The following is an 18842-nucleotide window of genomic DNA, read 5'->3' as shown; positions in this document are numbered from 1 at the left end:
CAAGTCATTTATTCTCTGTAAACCTCAGTTGCCTCATCTTTAAATGAATACAATGATACCTACACCTCATAAGGTGGTTATTAGAATTAAGTAAAATTATGTGTATAATGTATTAAGCTGGGCAGGGGGTAGGGGGTGGCTCGCACTTGCAATCCTAGCACTTTGGGAGGCGGAGGCAGGAGGATCACTTGAGCTCAGGAGTTTGAGACCAGCCTGGGCAACATGGCGAAACCTCATCTCTACAGAAAAGTACAAAAATTAGCTGGACATAGTAGTGCCCACCTGTAGCCCCAGCTACTCTGGAGGCTGAGGTGGGAGGATCAGTTGAGCCTGGGAGGCAGAGGTTGCAGTGAGCTGAGATCATGCCACTGCACTCCAGCCTGGGCGACAGCATAAGACTGCACCTCAAAAAAAAAATAATAAAAAAAATTAAGCTGGAACAGGGTAATAAGCACTTAAATAAATGGGATGACTATGATGAAGGGGGAGGAAGAAAAAGGGGATGGGTGGAGGAAAGGAGAATCAGAGATCAGAGGAGAAGGGAAGGAAGGTGGAGGAGCTGCCACACTTCTGGAACTTTGGTAAACTCCATGAATGAGTTCTAATAAATGCCTTCTATATAGATTAAAAGGATACTAAAACTTGCTTTCACAGGACTATTGCAAAGGTAACCAAAGTGCACTAGAAACTATAAAATACTAAAATAAAGTATCTTTTTACTGGCGCAGAGTCACATTGACTGTTTTTTTGCATGTTACTAATATTAGTAACATCGTGAAACATGCAAAAATACTTCTAAACTTCTATATTGATAATATCTTGCAACTCTCATAATCAACATATCTATGTAAAAAGACTCACAGTTCAGATTTTTTAGATCACCCCCATACATGCCCTGGTGACTTTTCCCTTGTCCTAAGTTCCCCTAGTATTTATAAAGTCAGCATGTCCAAAATCATTATAATATTATGGATTTTGTTTATTTTAATCTTATTTATTTATTCATTTATTTATTTATTTTGAGATGGAGCCTTGCTCTGTCACCCAGGCTGGAGTGTAGTGGCGCGATCTTGGCTCATTGCAACTTCTGCCTCCCAGGCTCAAGTGACTCTCCTGCCTCAGCCTCCTGAGTAGCTGGGATTACAGGTGTGTGCCACCACGCCTGGCTAATTTTTTTGTATTTTTAGTAGAGATGGGGTTTCTCCGTGTCGGCCAGGCTGGTCTCGAACTCTTGATCTCAGGTGATGTGCCCACCTCAGCCTCCCACAAGTACTGGGATTACAGGCGTGAGCCACCATGCCTGGCCAATATTATGGATTTTGTATATGTTGATGTTGCCTTCGAATTTTTAGTACCCGTATATTATCTATACATATATATTATACATAAACAGGTTGAATATCCGTTATCTGACATGTTTGGGACTAGAAGTATTTCCGATTTCAGATCTTTTTAGATTCTGAAATATTTGCATTATATAAACTGAAAAGCTGAGCATCCCAAATCCAAAAATCCCAAATCTGAAAGGCTTCAATGAGTATTTTCTTTAAGCATCATGTTGGTGCTAAATTTTTTTGGATTTTGGGGAAATTTTGGATTTCAAGATTTTTGGGTTTAGGATGCTCACCCTGTATATGTTACATGCAAACACATATATAAACCATGTATGTAGCAAATACATATCCACAGAGATAGATTTTGGAAAGGAATGAAGAAAAATCTAAATGGCTTAATTTCATTTTCCTTTACTTTCTTCAGTATAAGAAGTTATGTAGTATGTATCTATCACCATGATTTTAAGGTACTGAAATAAAAACTTCTGAAGGACAGCATGGTTAAGCAACACGAGAATTGAATGGAGTCCCTGACTTCCTAGCTTGGGTGAGAGGAGGAACACTGTACGGAACTCTGATTCACGGTACACATGGAAAGATTCCCTACTATTTGAGTTTTCTCTATGCAGCAGAACCATCAGAGGCGCAGGAGAGAGGTTGCTCTGACTCCCTTAATCCCTGAGGTCTTCATGTGAGGTTGCCTGCCCTGTTTCTCGTCTGCATAGAGGGAGAAAGTGACACAAGAGCAAAGGCTTCATTCTTTCAAGTATATTTACTTGGAAGTAATTGATGCAAAATTTTTACAATTTTTTTTTTAGATCCAATAGAATTACCTACATCAAGATCGAAAAATGTAACTAATCAAAAAAAGCCAACACCTTTTTCTTCCCGGATGAGCTTCAGATCATCATTTGCTTCCCTGTTCTCATTCAGGAAATCTGGAAAGGAGACTTCAAAGCTTCCATCGCTGGGACAGAAAGGGTGAGTTAAACTCAGGTCATGTTACGGCCCATTTGTTATCCGATATCAGAGGCCAGCAGCCTGTTTTGTGTTCAAAATGTTTAATGTTTGTTCTTAGAATTTCAATTCAATCGGTATTAAGAACAAAGGAAATGAGACTTAGCTTGCATAATGACAAAGTTCTTAGGAAACCATGAAATGTGGCTCACCTGAAATCCAACTTCTAACGAGCTGCAGAGTGCATTGGTGGTGCATTTGGTGAGTGATGAGTTAAATATTGGGAAATAGTGATTGCCAGTTTTTCCACTGCTCCAAGAGTCTGGCCTATGCCCTGGCCAGGAAGATATATTTAAATAAAAACTATTCCTTCCTTGCAGAGTATGTGTCCTGGTCACGTCCTGGTTATAAGAAGAGTTGGAGTATAAAGACTAGATGAGAGAAAATGTGAGATGAACAAAGAGACTAGAGAAAAATAGAATTCTAAAACAGAGAGAGGAAATGTAATTACTGTTATTAGAAATACTGAAGGCTGTTCCCATGTGTTTGTTCAGAATGTATAAGGTGAGGGAGGAGAAGCTTTTGGAGCAGTGGAAACTTAGTTCCAGATGGTTCCCAGTTTAGAACTGTGCAAATCAGTTCACTTGACTCATTATGTTGTTGGATTACTTTGTGAATAACAAGCAAGGCTATGCTTAAGTGCAATTGAGCTGACTGCTAAATATTTTCGGCATGTCTTCCTGGTTGCAAAGCTTCCCACCCTCTTGAGGTGTTGGCTTGGCACGTGATGTGTTCCGTGTGCCGTCAAACCACACGGTGTATTGCAGCACTAAATAAAAGGTATTGGAGGTCACTGTCTCTGAGAAACAAGAGGCAGCAAGCAGCTGGTGGGTCGTGTGATGAGGCTGCTGGATTTAGCAGACCACTGTCCTCCCCTCTTGGGTGAATGGAGGGTTTTTCACTTCCAGCTTTCACCCGAGGCTGTTTTTGTCTGATGAAAAAAAGAGCAGACCACAATGTAGATTTATGTGACTGTAGCTACCAGAGTCACTAGCAAGGAAATACTCTTCAAATAGGTGAGTCGTTTTTCTTTGTAAAAATTTTTGAGACACTAGTGATTCTCACATTTGGGGGATTTAAAATTGAGAAGTGGTTCTTGCCCCAGTAAATATTTATTTGAGGGAGAAAAAAATATTTCCGCTGCGTGGTATAGCTAGGATTTGTGATATCATTTGTATCTTAGGTGATTTTCTTTAAGGCAGAATGTTTTATAGCTGAACCATCTAATATTAGTAAACTGGGAAAAGTTGAGGAACGTGTTAATTCTATGGGCAAGTTATTTCCAAGATAGATCCATAATCTTCATTCTGGGTATCACGTTTTTCGGTTACAGACCAAACTGTAAAAAATTAAAACTCTTGCAACATTCTGTTTAGCAAATGTCTTTCTTAGATATCAAAATACTTGCAGCTCTCTTTTAACAGGAAGAATTGAAACACAGACACAACATGCAGAAATAAAATAAATTTCATCATTTAAGTATATTTATGTGTGTTTAGAAGTTTTCAGAACTTGTCATCTTCAAATACATTTTACTTTCAAAACATAAATGGGAATATTTAACATTTATCTTGTTATTATTATTGATATTGATAAGTATTTATTAATTCTGCTGGTGCAGAATATAATTAAAGGCACTGGGTTTTGCTCCTAAGAGGTTTCAGAAGATGAAATATAAAAGCATGTCGTTTTTATTTTTAAATTTGAATGTGACCTAAATATTTGGATATGAATCCTATGTATGGGAGAAGAAGTGTTTATTAAAGGGGGCATTGTATTATGACAGGTGATGTAAATCAGGTCATAGACTCTGAAGGGCTCTATAATCTCAGGTAGAACCTAACTTTCTTTGACAGTGTTGATCTGAAATAGAAAATCAATCTGAAAAATGGACTGTGATTCAGGAGCTCCTCCTTACCTACGAGCACCCTGGGAGGGACTGACAAATGGCCCAGGGACACACAGTCATCCTCTGCAGGCAACAGTCAGGTTTCTACTTGCTGAAGCCATCAAGGACTTGACTGTCACACTCAGTGCTCTGGAAAACAAATCAGTAAAGCAATGTAGAGGATCTTTTGCAAATCAGAGAAAAAGAATCAACACAAGGCGAAAGCCTTCTGATCAGCACTTTAAAACGTGCTTATCAGAAACTTTTTTTCTCTCTTTTAAGCTTTGGTTCTAACTGAGAAATGCACTGGATAATAGGTAACCCTCCCCAGAAGAACATGGACTTTATCATTTCACCAGATTCTCTTGTTCCCTTTAAGGCCTAGCCAATAAAAGTATATGGTATCTTCAAGCTCTGATTTCCTAATATCAGAGATAAAAAGCCATGGGAACACAGCGACTTGGTGAATTTGTAAAAATGCAAAAAGAAAGGCCAGTCATGACGGCTCACGCCTGTAATCCCAGCACTTTGGGAGGGCAAGGTGGAAGGATCACTTGAGCCCTCACTTGTGAGACCAGCTTGAGCAACATGATGAAACCCCATCTCTACCAAAAAGATAAATTATCTGGGCATGGTGGTGCAAGCGTGTAGTCCCAGCAATTTGGGAGGGTGAGGTAGGAGGATCACTTGAGCCTGGGAGGTGGAGGGTACGGTGAGCCATGATCATGCTGCTGCACTCCAGCCTGGGTGACAGAGCGAAACCCTGTTTCAAAAAAAAAAAAAAAAAAAAGCAAAAAGATTTATGACTTCTGCCTCAAATATGATTTGCTCCTCTTCTCAAACATATACACTTCCCAGACTATCCCATTATGATTTTAATCCTATTTGTAAATGATTGACTCCACCCCAACCCCAGGAAAAAAGAAAAATATTTTCCATTCATGTTTTAATGTATACATTCCTAGCCAATAAATCCAAGAAAAGTATACATATATACATGCAGCTTTCCCTCAACATCTTCCTGCAAGTCATGTTTCCACGGGTCTTGTTCTAGCGTATCTAGTGCGTGTAACATGTGCTCAGCCCCTACCATAGAATTTCAGTAACTTCATCATCTCACAAATGCCTTCCACAGGGCATCCAATGGTGTATGTCATCAGCTTATACATGCAGTCTTCTCAGCTGCCAAGCAGAATCTATAGTTGTTCATTTCTTGTTCCAGACCCCCAATTATTCCAGTGATGCCCTCCCTACTACGAATAAGTGATGTGCATTGCCCTTCAGATGCAAAGAGCCTTGGTGGATCCACCTAGCTACTCTCAGGCATGTCCAAATTTGCCTGACCCATAGGGCGTACACAGCTCAGACAGTCCAGCCACAACCTCTAAATTACATAAGTAAAAAGGTCAAATTCTATTTTGGAAAATTAAAAGGGCAGATCATTTTTTTTTTCCTGGTCTCCCTGTCCCTTGATCTCTCTCTGTTACCCCCCTTCTCTCCACCTCCCTCCCTCCTCCTTCCAAATACCCTACTGTGTACTCTTGCTCATTGCTATTTGAGTGCCTATGTCTGAGTTGGAAGACATAGGAATCTAAGACACCTAGATTGCAGGAGAAGTCAGAGAAAGCAAGCTCCTTTTGTGGCAGCACGCCACAGAACTTTAGGATGTGCCATTTGCATCATGACCATCATGGATTTGTACACATCTTATGGCAATTTCCGGCAAATGACAGGAAGGGGTCTTGAGAAAGGGGTGCACTTTAGAATTCACACAGGGATGCCATGTGGCCTAGCTGCATAGGTAACAGCTGGGTACAGTGACAATTACAGTAGAAGGTAGTGAGTGCTATGGTGACGCATGATGTTCCTGCCAGGAAAACATGTAGAACCACTTAACTCAGACTACAAGATCAAGATCCCTTCCTGGAAGAGGAGAGCTAATTTTTGAAAAACAAATAAGACTAAGCCAGGCAATTAAGAATCCAGATGCTGCACTCAGCAAAAGAAATGACATAAACCAAGGTGCAGAGAGTGGAGAAGGCAGGAATTCATCTAGGTCACTGAGGTTCAGTGACCCAGTACAAGGTGAGGGCTGATAAGAGATGGGGCAGAAGAGGTTGGCAGAGGCCACAACACAGGGGCCTTATATGTGCAATGCCATACTAAGGATCTTGGACTCATTCCTGTAGACGGTGGGGAGCCATTAATACATTTATTTATTTATTTATTTATTTATTTATTTATTTATTTATTTATTTTTGAGACAGAGTCTCGCTCTGTTGCCCAGGCTGGAGTACAGTGGCACGATCTCGGCTCACGGCACACTCCGCCTCCCGGGTTCACGCCATTCTCCTGCCTCAGCCTCCCGAGTAGCTGGGACTACAGAGGCCCACCACCACGCCCGGCTAATTTTTTGTGTTTTTAGTAGAGACGGGGTTTCACCGTGTTAGCCAGGATGGTCTCAATCTCCTGACCTTGTGATCCGCCAATACTTTTAAAATAATACCACTCTTCTTGTTTTATACACATGACAGATAAAATCACCCAAAGCCAGCTCATCTGGACAAACACTAACCTTTTGGCATATTTCCATGTGTGTACATGCATCCATTGATGGTTTTTAAACAGAGAAGTGACATAATTGGGTCTTCATTTTAGAGAGATTACTGTAGCTCAATGGTTTTCAACCAAGGGTGATTTTGTCACCCAAAGGACATTTGGCAACATTTGAAAACATTTTTGGGTCAGATGTGGTGGCCGCCTGTAATCCCAACACTTTGGGAGGCTGAGGCGGGAGGCTCGCTTGAGGCCAGGAGTTTGAAATGAGCCTGGTCAACATAGTCAGGCTGCACCTCTACAAAACATTAAAAAATTAGCCAGGCATGGTGGCACACACCTGTAGTCCTAGCTACTTAGGAGGCTGAGGCAGGAGGATTGCTTAAGCCCAGAAGGTCAAGCTTCAGTAAGCTGTGATTGTGCCACTGCACTCCAGCCTGGGCAACAGAGCAAGACCCTATCTCAATAAAAAGAAAATATTTTTGGTTTCCACAACTGAAGAGAGGAGGGTGCAATTGGGATCCAGTGAGTAGAGGCCAGGGATGCTGCTAAACATCCTACAATGCTCACAACAGATCACCACAACAAAGAAATGTCAACAGTGTAGAGACTGAGAAACTTTCCTCTAGCTGTAGTGCAACGAATAGATTTGAGGGGGCAAAATTAGGGTCAGGGAGACCAAGTAGAGATTGCTGAGATAATGATGGCCTAAACTAAGGTAGAGGCAAAAAGGAAAACAAAAACATGGGCAGATTTGTCCAAGATTAAAATGTAGGCTGGGCAAGGTGGCTCACACCTGTAATCCCAGCACTTTGGGAAGCCGAGGCAGGTGGATCATGAGGTCAGGAGTTCGAGACTAGTCTGGCCAACATGGTGAAACCCCGTCTCTACTAAAAATTAGAAAAATTAGCCAGGTGTGGTGGCAGGTGCCTGTAATCTCCGATACTTGGGAGGCTGAGGCAGGAGAATCACTCGAACCCGGGAGGCAGAGGTTGTAGTGAGCTGAGATCGTACCACTGCACTCCAGCCTGAACGACAGAGCAAGACTCCATCTCAAAAAAAAAAAAAAAAAAAAAAATAGAGTGTAGACTCATGAGAACCTAATGAATGTGGTGGGTAAGGAAGAGAGACAAGTAGAGATGAAATTTCCACTCTGACTGGGGAAACTAGGTAGATAGATGATCATGAAGAATATAAGGAAGAGCAGATGTGGTGTGGGTAAGAATTAATGCATTCATTAATTTATTCAGCAAAACTGCCTGAAGAATACCATGTGCAGCACTGCGGGACAAAACAGGCCTTGCATTCCCAGCCTGTAATCTTGTGAGGACAACAAGAAGGAAGTAGAGAAACACACACAGTGCTAAGATGGGGAAACTCCATACGCTACGGGAGCATATATGGGGGGTATGTCTCCTAGACAAAGTCCAGGTAGGGCTTCTGGAGAAAGTGACATTTCTAGTGATTCTTCAAGTATGAGATAGTCATCCAGGCAAAGAGGTGGTAGAAAAGTGTTTTAGGCAAAACAACAAAATGTGCATAGGCTCAGAGGCCTATCTGATTTTCTATGGCAGGCTGGGCTTTCATCGGCAGAGAGGATGGTCTGAGTGAAGGAAGCTTTGTTTGTTTTTGTTTTTTGCTTCATTTTGTTTAAATGGTCATACAAAGTTTTTATTTGCTAGCCTTGCTTCAAGAGAAACTGGCCAAATGATGAGGCTGATCATTATCTATTAATGGTTTCATTACAGTCCTGTGTCATTGGGTTATAAGTAAAAATCCCAGATCGAGCATGATGGCTCACGCCTGTAATCCCAGCACTTTAGGAAGTCAAGGCAGGTGGATCACTTGAGCCCAGGAGTTCAAGATCAGCCTGGCCAATGTGGTGAAATCCCACCTCTACAAAAAAAAAAAACAAAAACAAAATAGCCAGTGTGGTGGTTCACACCAGTAGTCCTAGCTACTCAGGAGGCTGAGGTAGGAGGATTGCTAGATCCCAGGAGGTAGAGGCTGCAGTGGGCCATGATCATGCCACTCTACTCCAGCCTGGGCAACTAGGCAAGACCCTGTCTCAAAAAAAAGAAAATTCCCTATGGCAGAAGGGATCTAGGAGTCATGAGGCTGGAAAGTATGTAGGAACTAGATCATACAGGGCTTTATGAATGCAGAGAAAAATTCCAACTTTCACCTGAGAGCAAGTGGAAGTCTGCAGGGAAGTGGCATGATTCAGTTTATATTGATCACTCTGAATAAAGTATAGAGGATTGATTGGATTGGGACAAAAACCTGGACACAGGGGACAGTTAAGAGGCTATTACAGCAAAAAAGCCAAAAGATGATAAATGTCTTAACTAGGGTAAAGGCAGGGAGATGTAGAGATGTGGATGGGTTTGAGAGGGATTTCTGAGTTTGAATCAACAGAATTTGTTGATTAGGTGGATAGGAAGGACTGTGATGGAAGGAGGACATAGATTCCGTTTTGGACAAGTAGGATCTCAATGGCCTGTGGCCATCCAGGTGGAGGTCCTCTTCAGTGGGTAAAGTGTGCCCCACCAACACTTGGTGGGAAATCACCCAGGGTTCCAGTTAGAAAATGATATTCTTGAGCCCCACTCTGCTCTATTGAGTGAGAATTTCTGAATGGTATCTGTAAAGGTATGGAAATGAGAGAATATTTAATGGAGGTGGAATTAATTTGACAAGTCTAGAGTACCTATGGAAGAGTGGAATGTGAGCAAATGAGACTTAAATGGTGCTGGATTATCCAGGGAAGTTTGTCAGATTAAAGTAAAGCCTTATGTCATGTTAAGATTTTGATTTTTAAAAATTTTCTTAATTTTTTGTATTTGTAGTAAAGACAGGGTTTCACCATGTTGGCTGGGCTGGTCTCAAACACCTGACCTCAAATGATCTGCCCACCTCAGCTGGGACTACAGGCATGAGCCACTGCACCTGGCCTCATGTTAAGATTTTGGATAATACCTTATTGTAAGATTTTTAGGCAGGGAATTGATAAGATCAAATTTGCATTTTAGACAGATCTTTCTAGTGGTGGTGAGAAGGATGGAGAGAAGTCCAGAAGAGAAATTGTGAAAGTTGACTGTCAGGCAGAATGACTGGAGATGGAGAAGTGGGGATATATGTGAAATCTCTCAGATACAGCATCAATAGGACTTGTGGGTAAATGCAGAAGATGAGGTAACTTAGTATCCCTTGAAATGACCAAGTCCAGGGGACTTTTACCAGCATAGTTTTCATGATACCACTGTTGCTTTTATTCACTCTCTAAGTGGAAACTGTTCACATCAGAAACATAAATTAACTTGTGGGAAGGCCTGGGAATGGGTGCAGAGACTCTGGGCCCCCAAAACTGCTGAGTCCTATACTCTACTACACAAGTCCACGGGAGCACACACAACCATGGCACCCTTAGGCAAGCATGTGTCCTTCCACTCACTGCACGCCCTCACGCTTGGTGGTAGCATCCCAGCTGTGCTCCAGGCACCCTCTGGTCCTTTAGCTGCATCTCCCACACACCTGCCATTCTCAGAAACCTGCTCCTGCTGCCATCACTGCAAATCAGAAGGGGTGCCTGGTGAGCTGGTGAGTGTCGACTGTGGGGATGCACCGTGAGGGCTGTAGTCCAGCAGGATTCTGGAAAGAACCTTCACAGTCTGGCATGTAGTCCTGGCTCGAGGCATATTGGATTGCTTGCCAGTCCCTGACCTCCCTTGCTGTGCCTCCATCTCCAAGCTTTTGCTCAGGCTATTCTTTAGCCTCTTGTACCACTTCCACTGCCATCTTCCTGTTGCCCTCCCTGTTTGTCCCAGGAAGTGCTTGCTGGCCCCTCTGCATTTCCCTGCATTTTCCTTATACCTCTTCTTCGTCCTTATCAAGTCTTGACTTAGGTTTTGCCTCTTTACATATCTGCTGTTTCCTAAAAACTCTCAGAGAACAGCGTCCCTATCTGAGTCATATTTGTTTCCTCCAAAGAGCTCAACATAGCATGTAGAGTGTAGGAGGAAAACAGGCTCAATAAATGTGTATGGAAAAGAAGAATAAAAATAAAAGCAGTATTTAACTCCTAGATATTATTAGTAGATCCAATATTTCAGAGTTATATGGAAAAATCCATAGTTTTCATTTCAATTTCTGCTAAAATCTGAGCTAAACTATAAAATACATGTGGTTATCTTAAGGGTATAAAATTGTTTGGTCTCCCAGGTTTTATGTTCAACTTTTATGAACCATGAAGCAGCTAGAAGTTTGAATGGACAACTGTGCCTTGCCACTTTTAATTGATCTGATCTAGAGACCCAGTTTCTTTAGCTCCTGATCCCCATTACTGTTCTGTCAGTGGAGGAAAGGACCTGATTTCATACAGAGCACTCAGTCATTACGGTCTATTAAATCTTTTTTTTTTTTTTTTTTTTTTTTTTGAGACAGAGTTTTGCTCTTTTCACCCAGGCTGGAGTGCAATGGTGTGATCTTAGCTCACTGCAACCTCTGCCTCCCAGGTTCAAGCAATTCTCCTGCCTCAGCCTCCTTTGTAGCTGGGATTACAGGCACCTGCCACCACACCTGGCTAATTTTGTATTTTTAGTAGAGACAGGGTTTCACCATGTTAGTCAGGCTGGTCTCGAACTCCTGGCCTCAAGTGATCCACCCATCTCGGCCTCCCAAAGTGCTGGGATTATAGGTGGGAGCCACCACACCTGGACAGTCTATTAAATCTTGAATTCAGACAGAGAACCCCTTGGCATAAGACTATAGATTTAAAAGATTATACCAGATGCAGTGGCTCATGCCTGTAATCCCAGCACTTTGGGAGGCCAAGGTAGGAGGATGACCTGAGCCCAGGAGGTCGAGGCTGCAGTGTACTGAGATCACACCACTGCACTCCAGCCTGGGTGTCGGAGTGAGATCCTGTCTCAAATAAATAAATAAAAGATTAAAATTTATCTCAATTCTGGGCCTAGGTTTTAAATTTGTCACCTTCTCATTGAATTTGAGAAAGCAACACAAATAGTAAAAGAATACTTGTTCACTTCCAAAATGGTTTCCTAGTAAGTCAGGCATCTTACAGAAGTCAACATCCTAAAGCAATGTTAGTTGTTGTGGTGGTTTTTCTCTCCTTTTTTAAAAAAAAAAAAACCATTATCTTATGTACTGTTAAATCTGGTCGTTACTTAATTGCTCTTTAAAATAAAAATGCAAAGAAACAGAAAATTTGTTTCCCATTAGGGAAAAAAGTCAACATGCCGTACTGGTTAAGAAAGAGGGCTGTGGCCAGGCACCACAGCTCACACCTGTAATCCTAGCACTTTAGGAGGCCGAGGCAAGCGGATCACTTGAGGTCAGGAGTTCGAGACCAGCCTGGCCAAATGATGAAAACCCATCTCTACTAAAAATACAAAAATTAGCCAGGCATGGTGGCAGGCGCCTGTAATCCCAGCCACTCGGGAGGCTGAGGCAGGAGAATTGCTTGAACCCAGGAGGCGGAGGTTGCAGTGAGCCGAGATTATGCCACTGCACTCCAGCCTGGGCAACAAAGAGCAAAACTCCGTCTCAAAAAAAAAAGAAAAAAGAAAAAAAAAGAAAGAAAAGAAAGAGGGCTCTAGATCCAGACAGCCTTTGCCCAACTCCTAGCCCAGCAACTATGTATTCTGACTTCTCTGTACCTCCATCTTCTCATCTGTAAAATGCAAGTAGCCATAATATCCATCTCAGGAGAGTGATGTAGCTAAATGAATTAACATGCACACAGATCGGGCCTGACACAGAATAAACAGTGCAACAAACATAGCTATTATATTTTACGTGTCGTGTTGTGCTCAAATGCAAATCCACTAATATGTAATTTTTTCTTGGCTACCTGAGGGACAAAGATGTAAAGTACTGATTCTAAGTAATCATAGGAAACGATTTCTAATTTTTTTCAATAATGCGCTAACAAAGAAACATCTTTCTACAGTGAATTAGAAATAGATCTTCTCAAGATATCAAAATCTAATGGCAAATGTGCTGTTGATTTTTCCTCCTGGTAAAAGTTAGGCTCTTCTTCAAAGAAATCATTTCAAATTATTTCCACAGATGCGACGGCCATGCAGGACCTCCTGTGCCTGTGAGGGGAGCTGCTGTGGTAAGTAACCAGATAACTACAGGTTACTTTAAGAAATTCAGAATTTATGTAATCCCAGGGTGGCTACCTATTTCAGTAGTATTCCCCTCAGCTCAGTTTTAAATATATTTTAGAAGCTTGGATTTCTCCTGAAGGGTTCAAATTTTCCCAATTATATTTGGCTTCCAGTTGACTTTGGTACTGGAATTCTCTGCCAGGAAGGAGTGAGGCCATCATGTTTCCACTTATGCCATCAGTGGCATCTCTGATATTTTGCCACATGTTGCTCCTGTACAGCCCTGAGGGGTTGGGCAGAGGAGGCGGCCAGAGGCAGCCACAGCCACTTTTGCCAGCCAGGATGGGTTTGCACCAGATCTTTTCTGAGTGTGGTTATCATTTGTACTCAAAGAAGAAGCCTCTCATAGGTGAGATGCAGGAAAAAGTTCGCATGAGGGCTGACCCAGCGAGATGCTTCTTCAGAAGCTAAAATTTAAATTTGTCACCATGTTCAGATGCTGACAAGATAAGGAAGCTTAAGTGTTCTGTTTCTGCTTTTTCATTGTCATAACTTTGATCTACACATTCCTGTGTCTTCCTGCGTAACTCGTATGGTTTGGAGATAAAAGAAACGGAGAGTTTTGGAAGGGACCTTTAGGAAGGTTTTGAAAGCGGGCAGGAGGAGAGCAAGTATATTTATCAGTGGATCGAAACCTTAGTACTGGGTCCTCCCTTTTTCTTTCTCTCTCTCTCTCTCCCTCCCTCTCTCTTTGCCAAAAGCGTGAGGTAAAATTCTGGTGAGGAGGAGTGCATATAAACAGAGGTTCTTTCTTTTTTGAGACAGTTTCTTACTCTGTCACCCAGGCTGGAGTACAGTGGTATGATCTTGGCTCACTGCAACCTCTATCTCCAGGGTTCAAGCGATTCCCCTGCTTTAACCTCCCAATTAGCTGGGATTACAGGCCCGCACTACCACACCCAGCTAATTTTTATATTTTTAGTAGAGACAGGGTTTCACCATATTGGCCAGGCTGGTTTTGAACTCCTGGCCTCAAGTGATCCTCCCACCTCAGCCTCCCAAAGTGCTGGGATTACAGGCATGAGTCACCGTGCCCGGCTGGAAACAGAAGTTCTTTACACTACTCCTTTCTGGATGATAACACTGAGCTCTGTTTTTCTCCTGTATATGCCTCAGCCCCAACCATGACACCAGCACTAAAAATTGCTACACTCTAATGGAGAACTTACTGTCCTCCAGGCACTTGACATAGATCATTTCATTTAATCCCCAGAGAAACTCTATAAAAGAGGTACTATTATTCTCCCCAATTTAAAGATGAAGAAAGTGAGGTTTAAAGAGTTAAAGATCATGCTCAAGGTCGCCCTGGTAAATGGTAGACTCAGGATTAAAAAGCCTGGGTTTCTGGAACTCCACAGTGGGAAGTCAGTAACGCCAGCAGCTTCTCAGCTCTGATGCCCTGTTTGCACATGGACCCCAGTTGCTCACCACCTGCAGAGACTCTGCTTTAACTGAGCAGTGGCCTGAAGTGGCATGACCTCCCCATCCAGCTTTGCTCTCTGAGAGGACAGAGCCCTGCTCCAGGATGCTTCTGTACTCTCGGTTTTCCTAGGGGAAGTATTCAGACTGACCATCCTCTGCCGTTTGAGAGCCATGGGATCTGAGGCAGAAAATGGATGTAAAAAGAAAGGCAAATGCCTGGAAGAAGTGGAGCTAATTTAAAGTTTTGGGGATTTGAAAATCCAGTCTAGGGATTAATAGACATCTTATTTTGACACTCCTGATTCCCACTTGCACGTAACCATTTCACTGCTTGGAGCATGTCAATCTAAAAGGCAAGAGCTGGGCATATAAGTGAGATAGAACCCAGTGATTGTTGCTCCCCATGAATAGCTACTATGAAAAGTAAGAGAGAGGCTGGGAAGAGTGGTTCATGCCTATAATCCCAAAACTTTGGGAGGCCAAGGTGGGAGGATTGCTTGAGGCCAGGAGTTTGAGACCAGCTTGGGCAACATAGTGAGACCCTGTCTCTACAAAAAAAAATTTTTTTTTAATTAGCCAGGTGTGGTGGCGCACACTTGTAGTACCAGCTAATCAGGAAGCTGAGGTGGAAGGATCATTGAGCCCAGGAGTTGGAGGCTGCAGTGAGCTATGATTGCATCACTGTACTACAGCTGGGCAACAGAGAGAGACCCTGTCTCTAAAAAAAAAAAAAGAAAGAAAAAGAAAAATTAAGAAAAGCAGAGAGAGAGAGAGAAAACAATGAAAGTACTATCTCTAAATTTTTTAAGTACTATCTAAAATAAGACTTCTGCATGACATGTAGATTTCTCTTACTTATTCAAGGAAGTTCTATCCCCTCAACCCCACAGAGAGCTGGAAATTAACCATTGATGCCATAGCGATTCTCCCCAAGATTTGAGGTGATGAACTTCTCATCACTTGGTTGGCAGCCAGGCAGGAATGGTACAAGCAGATTCCACTATTTGATGGGAAGTTATACTATATTATTAGATGATCTTCCCCTTAAAAAAGAAGGAAGCTGCTACTTAAACATTTGCATAAGCTTAAAAGAAGCAAAAGAAACATAGAAACTTCAGAAAACAGAAATTTTAGAGGTGGAGAAACACTTAGAGATCATCTAGCCCAGGGTTTCTCTCAACCTCAGCACCATTGACATTCTGGACTCCTGTGTATTGCAGGATGTTTAGGAGCATGCCTGGGCCACTTGACTACTCCTTATCTCTGAACAAACTCTGGCTACTGTTCAGTGATACTGCCAGCTCTGTACCCTTAGGAACACACCTCCGATGTGGCACTTCTTACACTGGGCTTTTTGTCCAGATTGGTGTGAGCTCCTCAGGCAGGGCCTGTGTATTAGTTTGTTTTCATGCTGCTGATAAAGAGATACCTGAGACTGGGTAATTTAAAGAAAAAGGGGATTAATGGACTCACAGTCCCATGTGGCTGGGGAGGCCTCACAATCATGGCAGAAGGTGAAAGTCACATCTTACATGGTGGCAAGCAAGAGAGAATGAGAGCCAAGCTAAAGGGAAAACCCCTTATAAAACCATCAGATCTCATGAGACTTATTCACTACCACGAGAACAGTATGGGGGAAACTGCCCCCCCTGTGATTCAGTCATCTTCCACTGGGTCCCTCCCACAACACGTGGGAATTATAGGAGCTACAGTTCAAGATGAGATTTGGTTGGGGACATAGCCAAACCATATCAGCCTGTGTATTCCCACTGCCTGGCACAAACTGAACACTCAGTAATTGAAAGAAGAAATGAATGAGTGGTTTTAAGTTGTAGCTACATTGGTGGATATGATCTGTGCAGGAAAACAGACACGGAACAAATTCAGGAACACCTTGAAAAATTAATTTGTTGATTTTACCAAGGCATTTGATAACATCAGTGAGTTTAGGCTTCGGCTCTGACAGCTGTTCTACAGGTTTGGCTGCCCTAGGAAGTTCTCAAGTACTCTAAGGCTACTCTGTAACAGAGGTTTGTTTGTCTAGTCAGGTCAGAATCGCAGACAGTATCAGTGGAGTGAATTGGAGTTGTGTAAAATGTCTCATTTTGTTCAGCCTGTTTTATGTACCATGTAACTGAGATCCTGAAAGCCAGCATTTTGCAACTGGCCTCTCATCCTGTGGGATACTTTTCTACCTCATTTGGCTGCCAGCATCAACAGGAGTCCTCCAGGAAATTCTCTATAACCACAAAAGAATAGTAGCAGCAACAGTAAGGATTACTAAGTGCTAGACATCATTCTAAATGCATCACGACTATTAATATTAATTCACCTAATTCATACAGCAACCCTAGGCAATGGGTATTGTTATTGTTGCTGTTATTTTCCTTTTACCAAGAAAGAAACTAAGGTACAAAGAGATTAGATAACTTGCCCAAAGTCATATAAATATTAAGGGCAGAGCCAGGATTGGAACATATGTAGAGCTCATGTGATTTACCACTATGCTGTCCCTCCAACGTGCTTTTCTGAATCCTAATATTACAAATCTTCAGTGTCTCAATTTCTGTAATAATATATACTAGCAATCTTATATAATTAGTTTTCTTTATTTTTTGAGATGGAGTCTCACTCTGTCACCCAGGCTGGAGTGCAGTGGCACAATCTTTGCTTGCTGCAACATCTGCCCCCAGGGCTTAAGCGATCCTCCCACCTCAGCCTCCCAAGTAGCTGAGACCACAGACATGTGCCATCAAGCCTGCTAAGTTTTTGTATTTTTGGTAGAGACAGCCTGTTGCCCAGGCTGGTCTTGAACTCTGGAGCTCAAGCAATCTGCCCACCTTGGCCTCCCAAAATGCTGAGATTACAGGCGTGAGCCACCACACACAGCCTTATATAGTTAGTTTTCTACCTTGGTATATCATAAATCAATTCATAACTATGTGCAAAGTATCATGCCATATACAATGAAAGGCATGGAATGTCTAAGACAAGATTCCTTTCTTCAGAGAGTTTACCATCTAACTGAAGATATGTACATTAGTGAAATAACAGTAAAAAAAAAAAAGTAATGGAAAGAAGAGGGTTTGGGATCAGATCATATGAGTATGAGTAGCCAGTGCCACCATATAGATTATTCATGTGACTTCAGTAAGGCACTTGCATGAGATACAGTTTCCTCATCTGAAAAAATGGGAATGATAATTCCTACTTAATTCACAAATTTGTTATAAGGATTCAGTAAGAGAGGATTTTTTAAGTATATTAAAAATAAATGAGTAAATTTGTTCAAATACAAGAAAGTTGGAGGCTGGGCGTGGTGGCTCATGCCTGTAATCCCAGCACTTTAGGATGCCAAGGTGAGAGGGTTGCTTGCGCCCAGGAGTTTGAGACCAGCCTGGGCAACGTAGCAACCCCATTTCTACAAAACATTAAAAAATTAGGCATGGTGGCACACATCTATAGCCCCAGCTACTCAAGAGGCTGAGGTGGGAGGATTCCTTGAGCCAGGAGTTCGGGGTTACAGTGAGCTGTGATTGCACCACTGCATTCCAGCCTGGGTGATGGAGCAAGTCCCTGTCTCTTAAAAAAACAAAAAAAATTGGAAAGGATTTTGACACAATTGTGCTGCAAAGAGGTATTTGAACCTCCTTATGCTCTAGGCCAGGGCTGGGAAATAGGCTTCACCTTTTATGGCAACTCCAAAGCACGGAGCATTATTTTGAGGGGGCTTCTGAGTCCAAAACTGAGCCCTAATGGGGATCAGTCGGTGTCTGCTCTGGGCCCTGGAAAGATTTACTTCTCTTCCAGGTCACAAGAAACTTCAGGTGCTTCCCAGAAGCTCTATGACCTGTGTTTGGCTTCAGAGAATGCCTGCTACAAGGATGTAATGCACTAATAAGCCAAGAGCTGCAAAACTTGATCATGAGTAGAATGAGGTATTTCAGCATTGGCTCTGGAATCTGACAAACTGGAAATGAACCTCCTCCCTCCACCAGTGTGACCAAAGGCAAATGACCTGACCTCTTGAAACCTCAGTTTTCTCAAAGTAGGGATAATAAGAGTACCAACTCCATAGGGTAGTTAAAACTAAATGAACTAAAGTAACCCACATAAAGCCCTTAACACGTTGCCTAGAATAATCAATGTTCAGTTGCTGCTGCTAACAACAGTAATAATAATATCTCACACATAGCTTAAATAAAAATTAGGAGTCTATAGAGTAGTGATAATTTTCAGTCTTTATGTCTGATACCTACTATTGACTACTGACTAACAATTCCTTTTTTTTTTTTTTTAAATCACTAATGTCACCCTTGCATAGTTACAGTTGAGTGTAAATGAAACCTCGGTATTTTCTCTTGCTAGCTATATAATTTACATCTTTGTGTGTTGAAAGCATCCTGAATATGTTGTTTGAGTAAGGTAGAT

At 42.1% G+C, this 18842-nt stretch overlaps 1 protein-coding gene and 1 long non-coding RNA gene across 4 annotated transcripts in view; one reads left to right on the top strand and one right to left on the bottom strand.

Annotated features, from left to right (window-relative positions):
* The window catches only part of EXPH5 (exophilin 5), an 89172-nt gene that overhangs the window by 53605 nt on the left and 16725 nt on the right, over positions 1-18842 (top strand). For both annotated transcript variants that reach the window (XM_032167317.2, XM_032167318.2), the window contains exons 3-4: positions 2153-2315; positions 12886-12934. In XM_032167317.2, the coding sequence (XP_032023208.1) occupies positions 2153-2315; positions 12886-12934 (212 nt within the window). The remainder of the gene's footprint in view (positions 1-2152; positions 2316-12885; positions 12935-18842) is intronic.
* The window catches only part of LOC131384535 (uncharacterized), a 32551-nt gene that overhangs the window by 10757 nt on the left and 2952 nt on the right, over positions 1-18842 (bottom strand). The window contains exons 2-3 of one of the 2 annotated variants that reach the window (XR_009215478.1): positions 4270-5002; positions 2504-3282 (exon numbers count right to left, since the gene is read on the bottom strand). This is a non-coding gene — a long non-coding RNA (uncharacterized LOC131384535). The remainder of the gene's footprint in view (positions 1-2503; positions 3283-4269; positions 5003-18842) is intronic. The other variant, XR_009215477.1, reaches the window with a different exon arrangement.

This window comes from Hylobates moloch, unplaced genomic scaffold (genome assembly GCF_009828535.3).
Source record: "Hylobates moloch isolate HMO894 unplaced genomic scaffold, HMol_V3 SCAFFOLD_11, whole genome shotgun sequence".
NCBI classification, from domain to species: domain Eukaryota; kingdom Metazoa; phylum Chordata; class Mammalia; order Primates; family Hylobatidae; genus Hylobates; species Hylobates moloch.
Note: the sequence above shows the minus strand (reverse complement) of the source record. Positions and strands in the feature narration are given on the sequence as shown.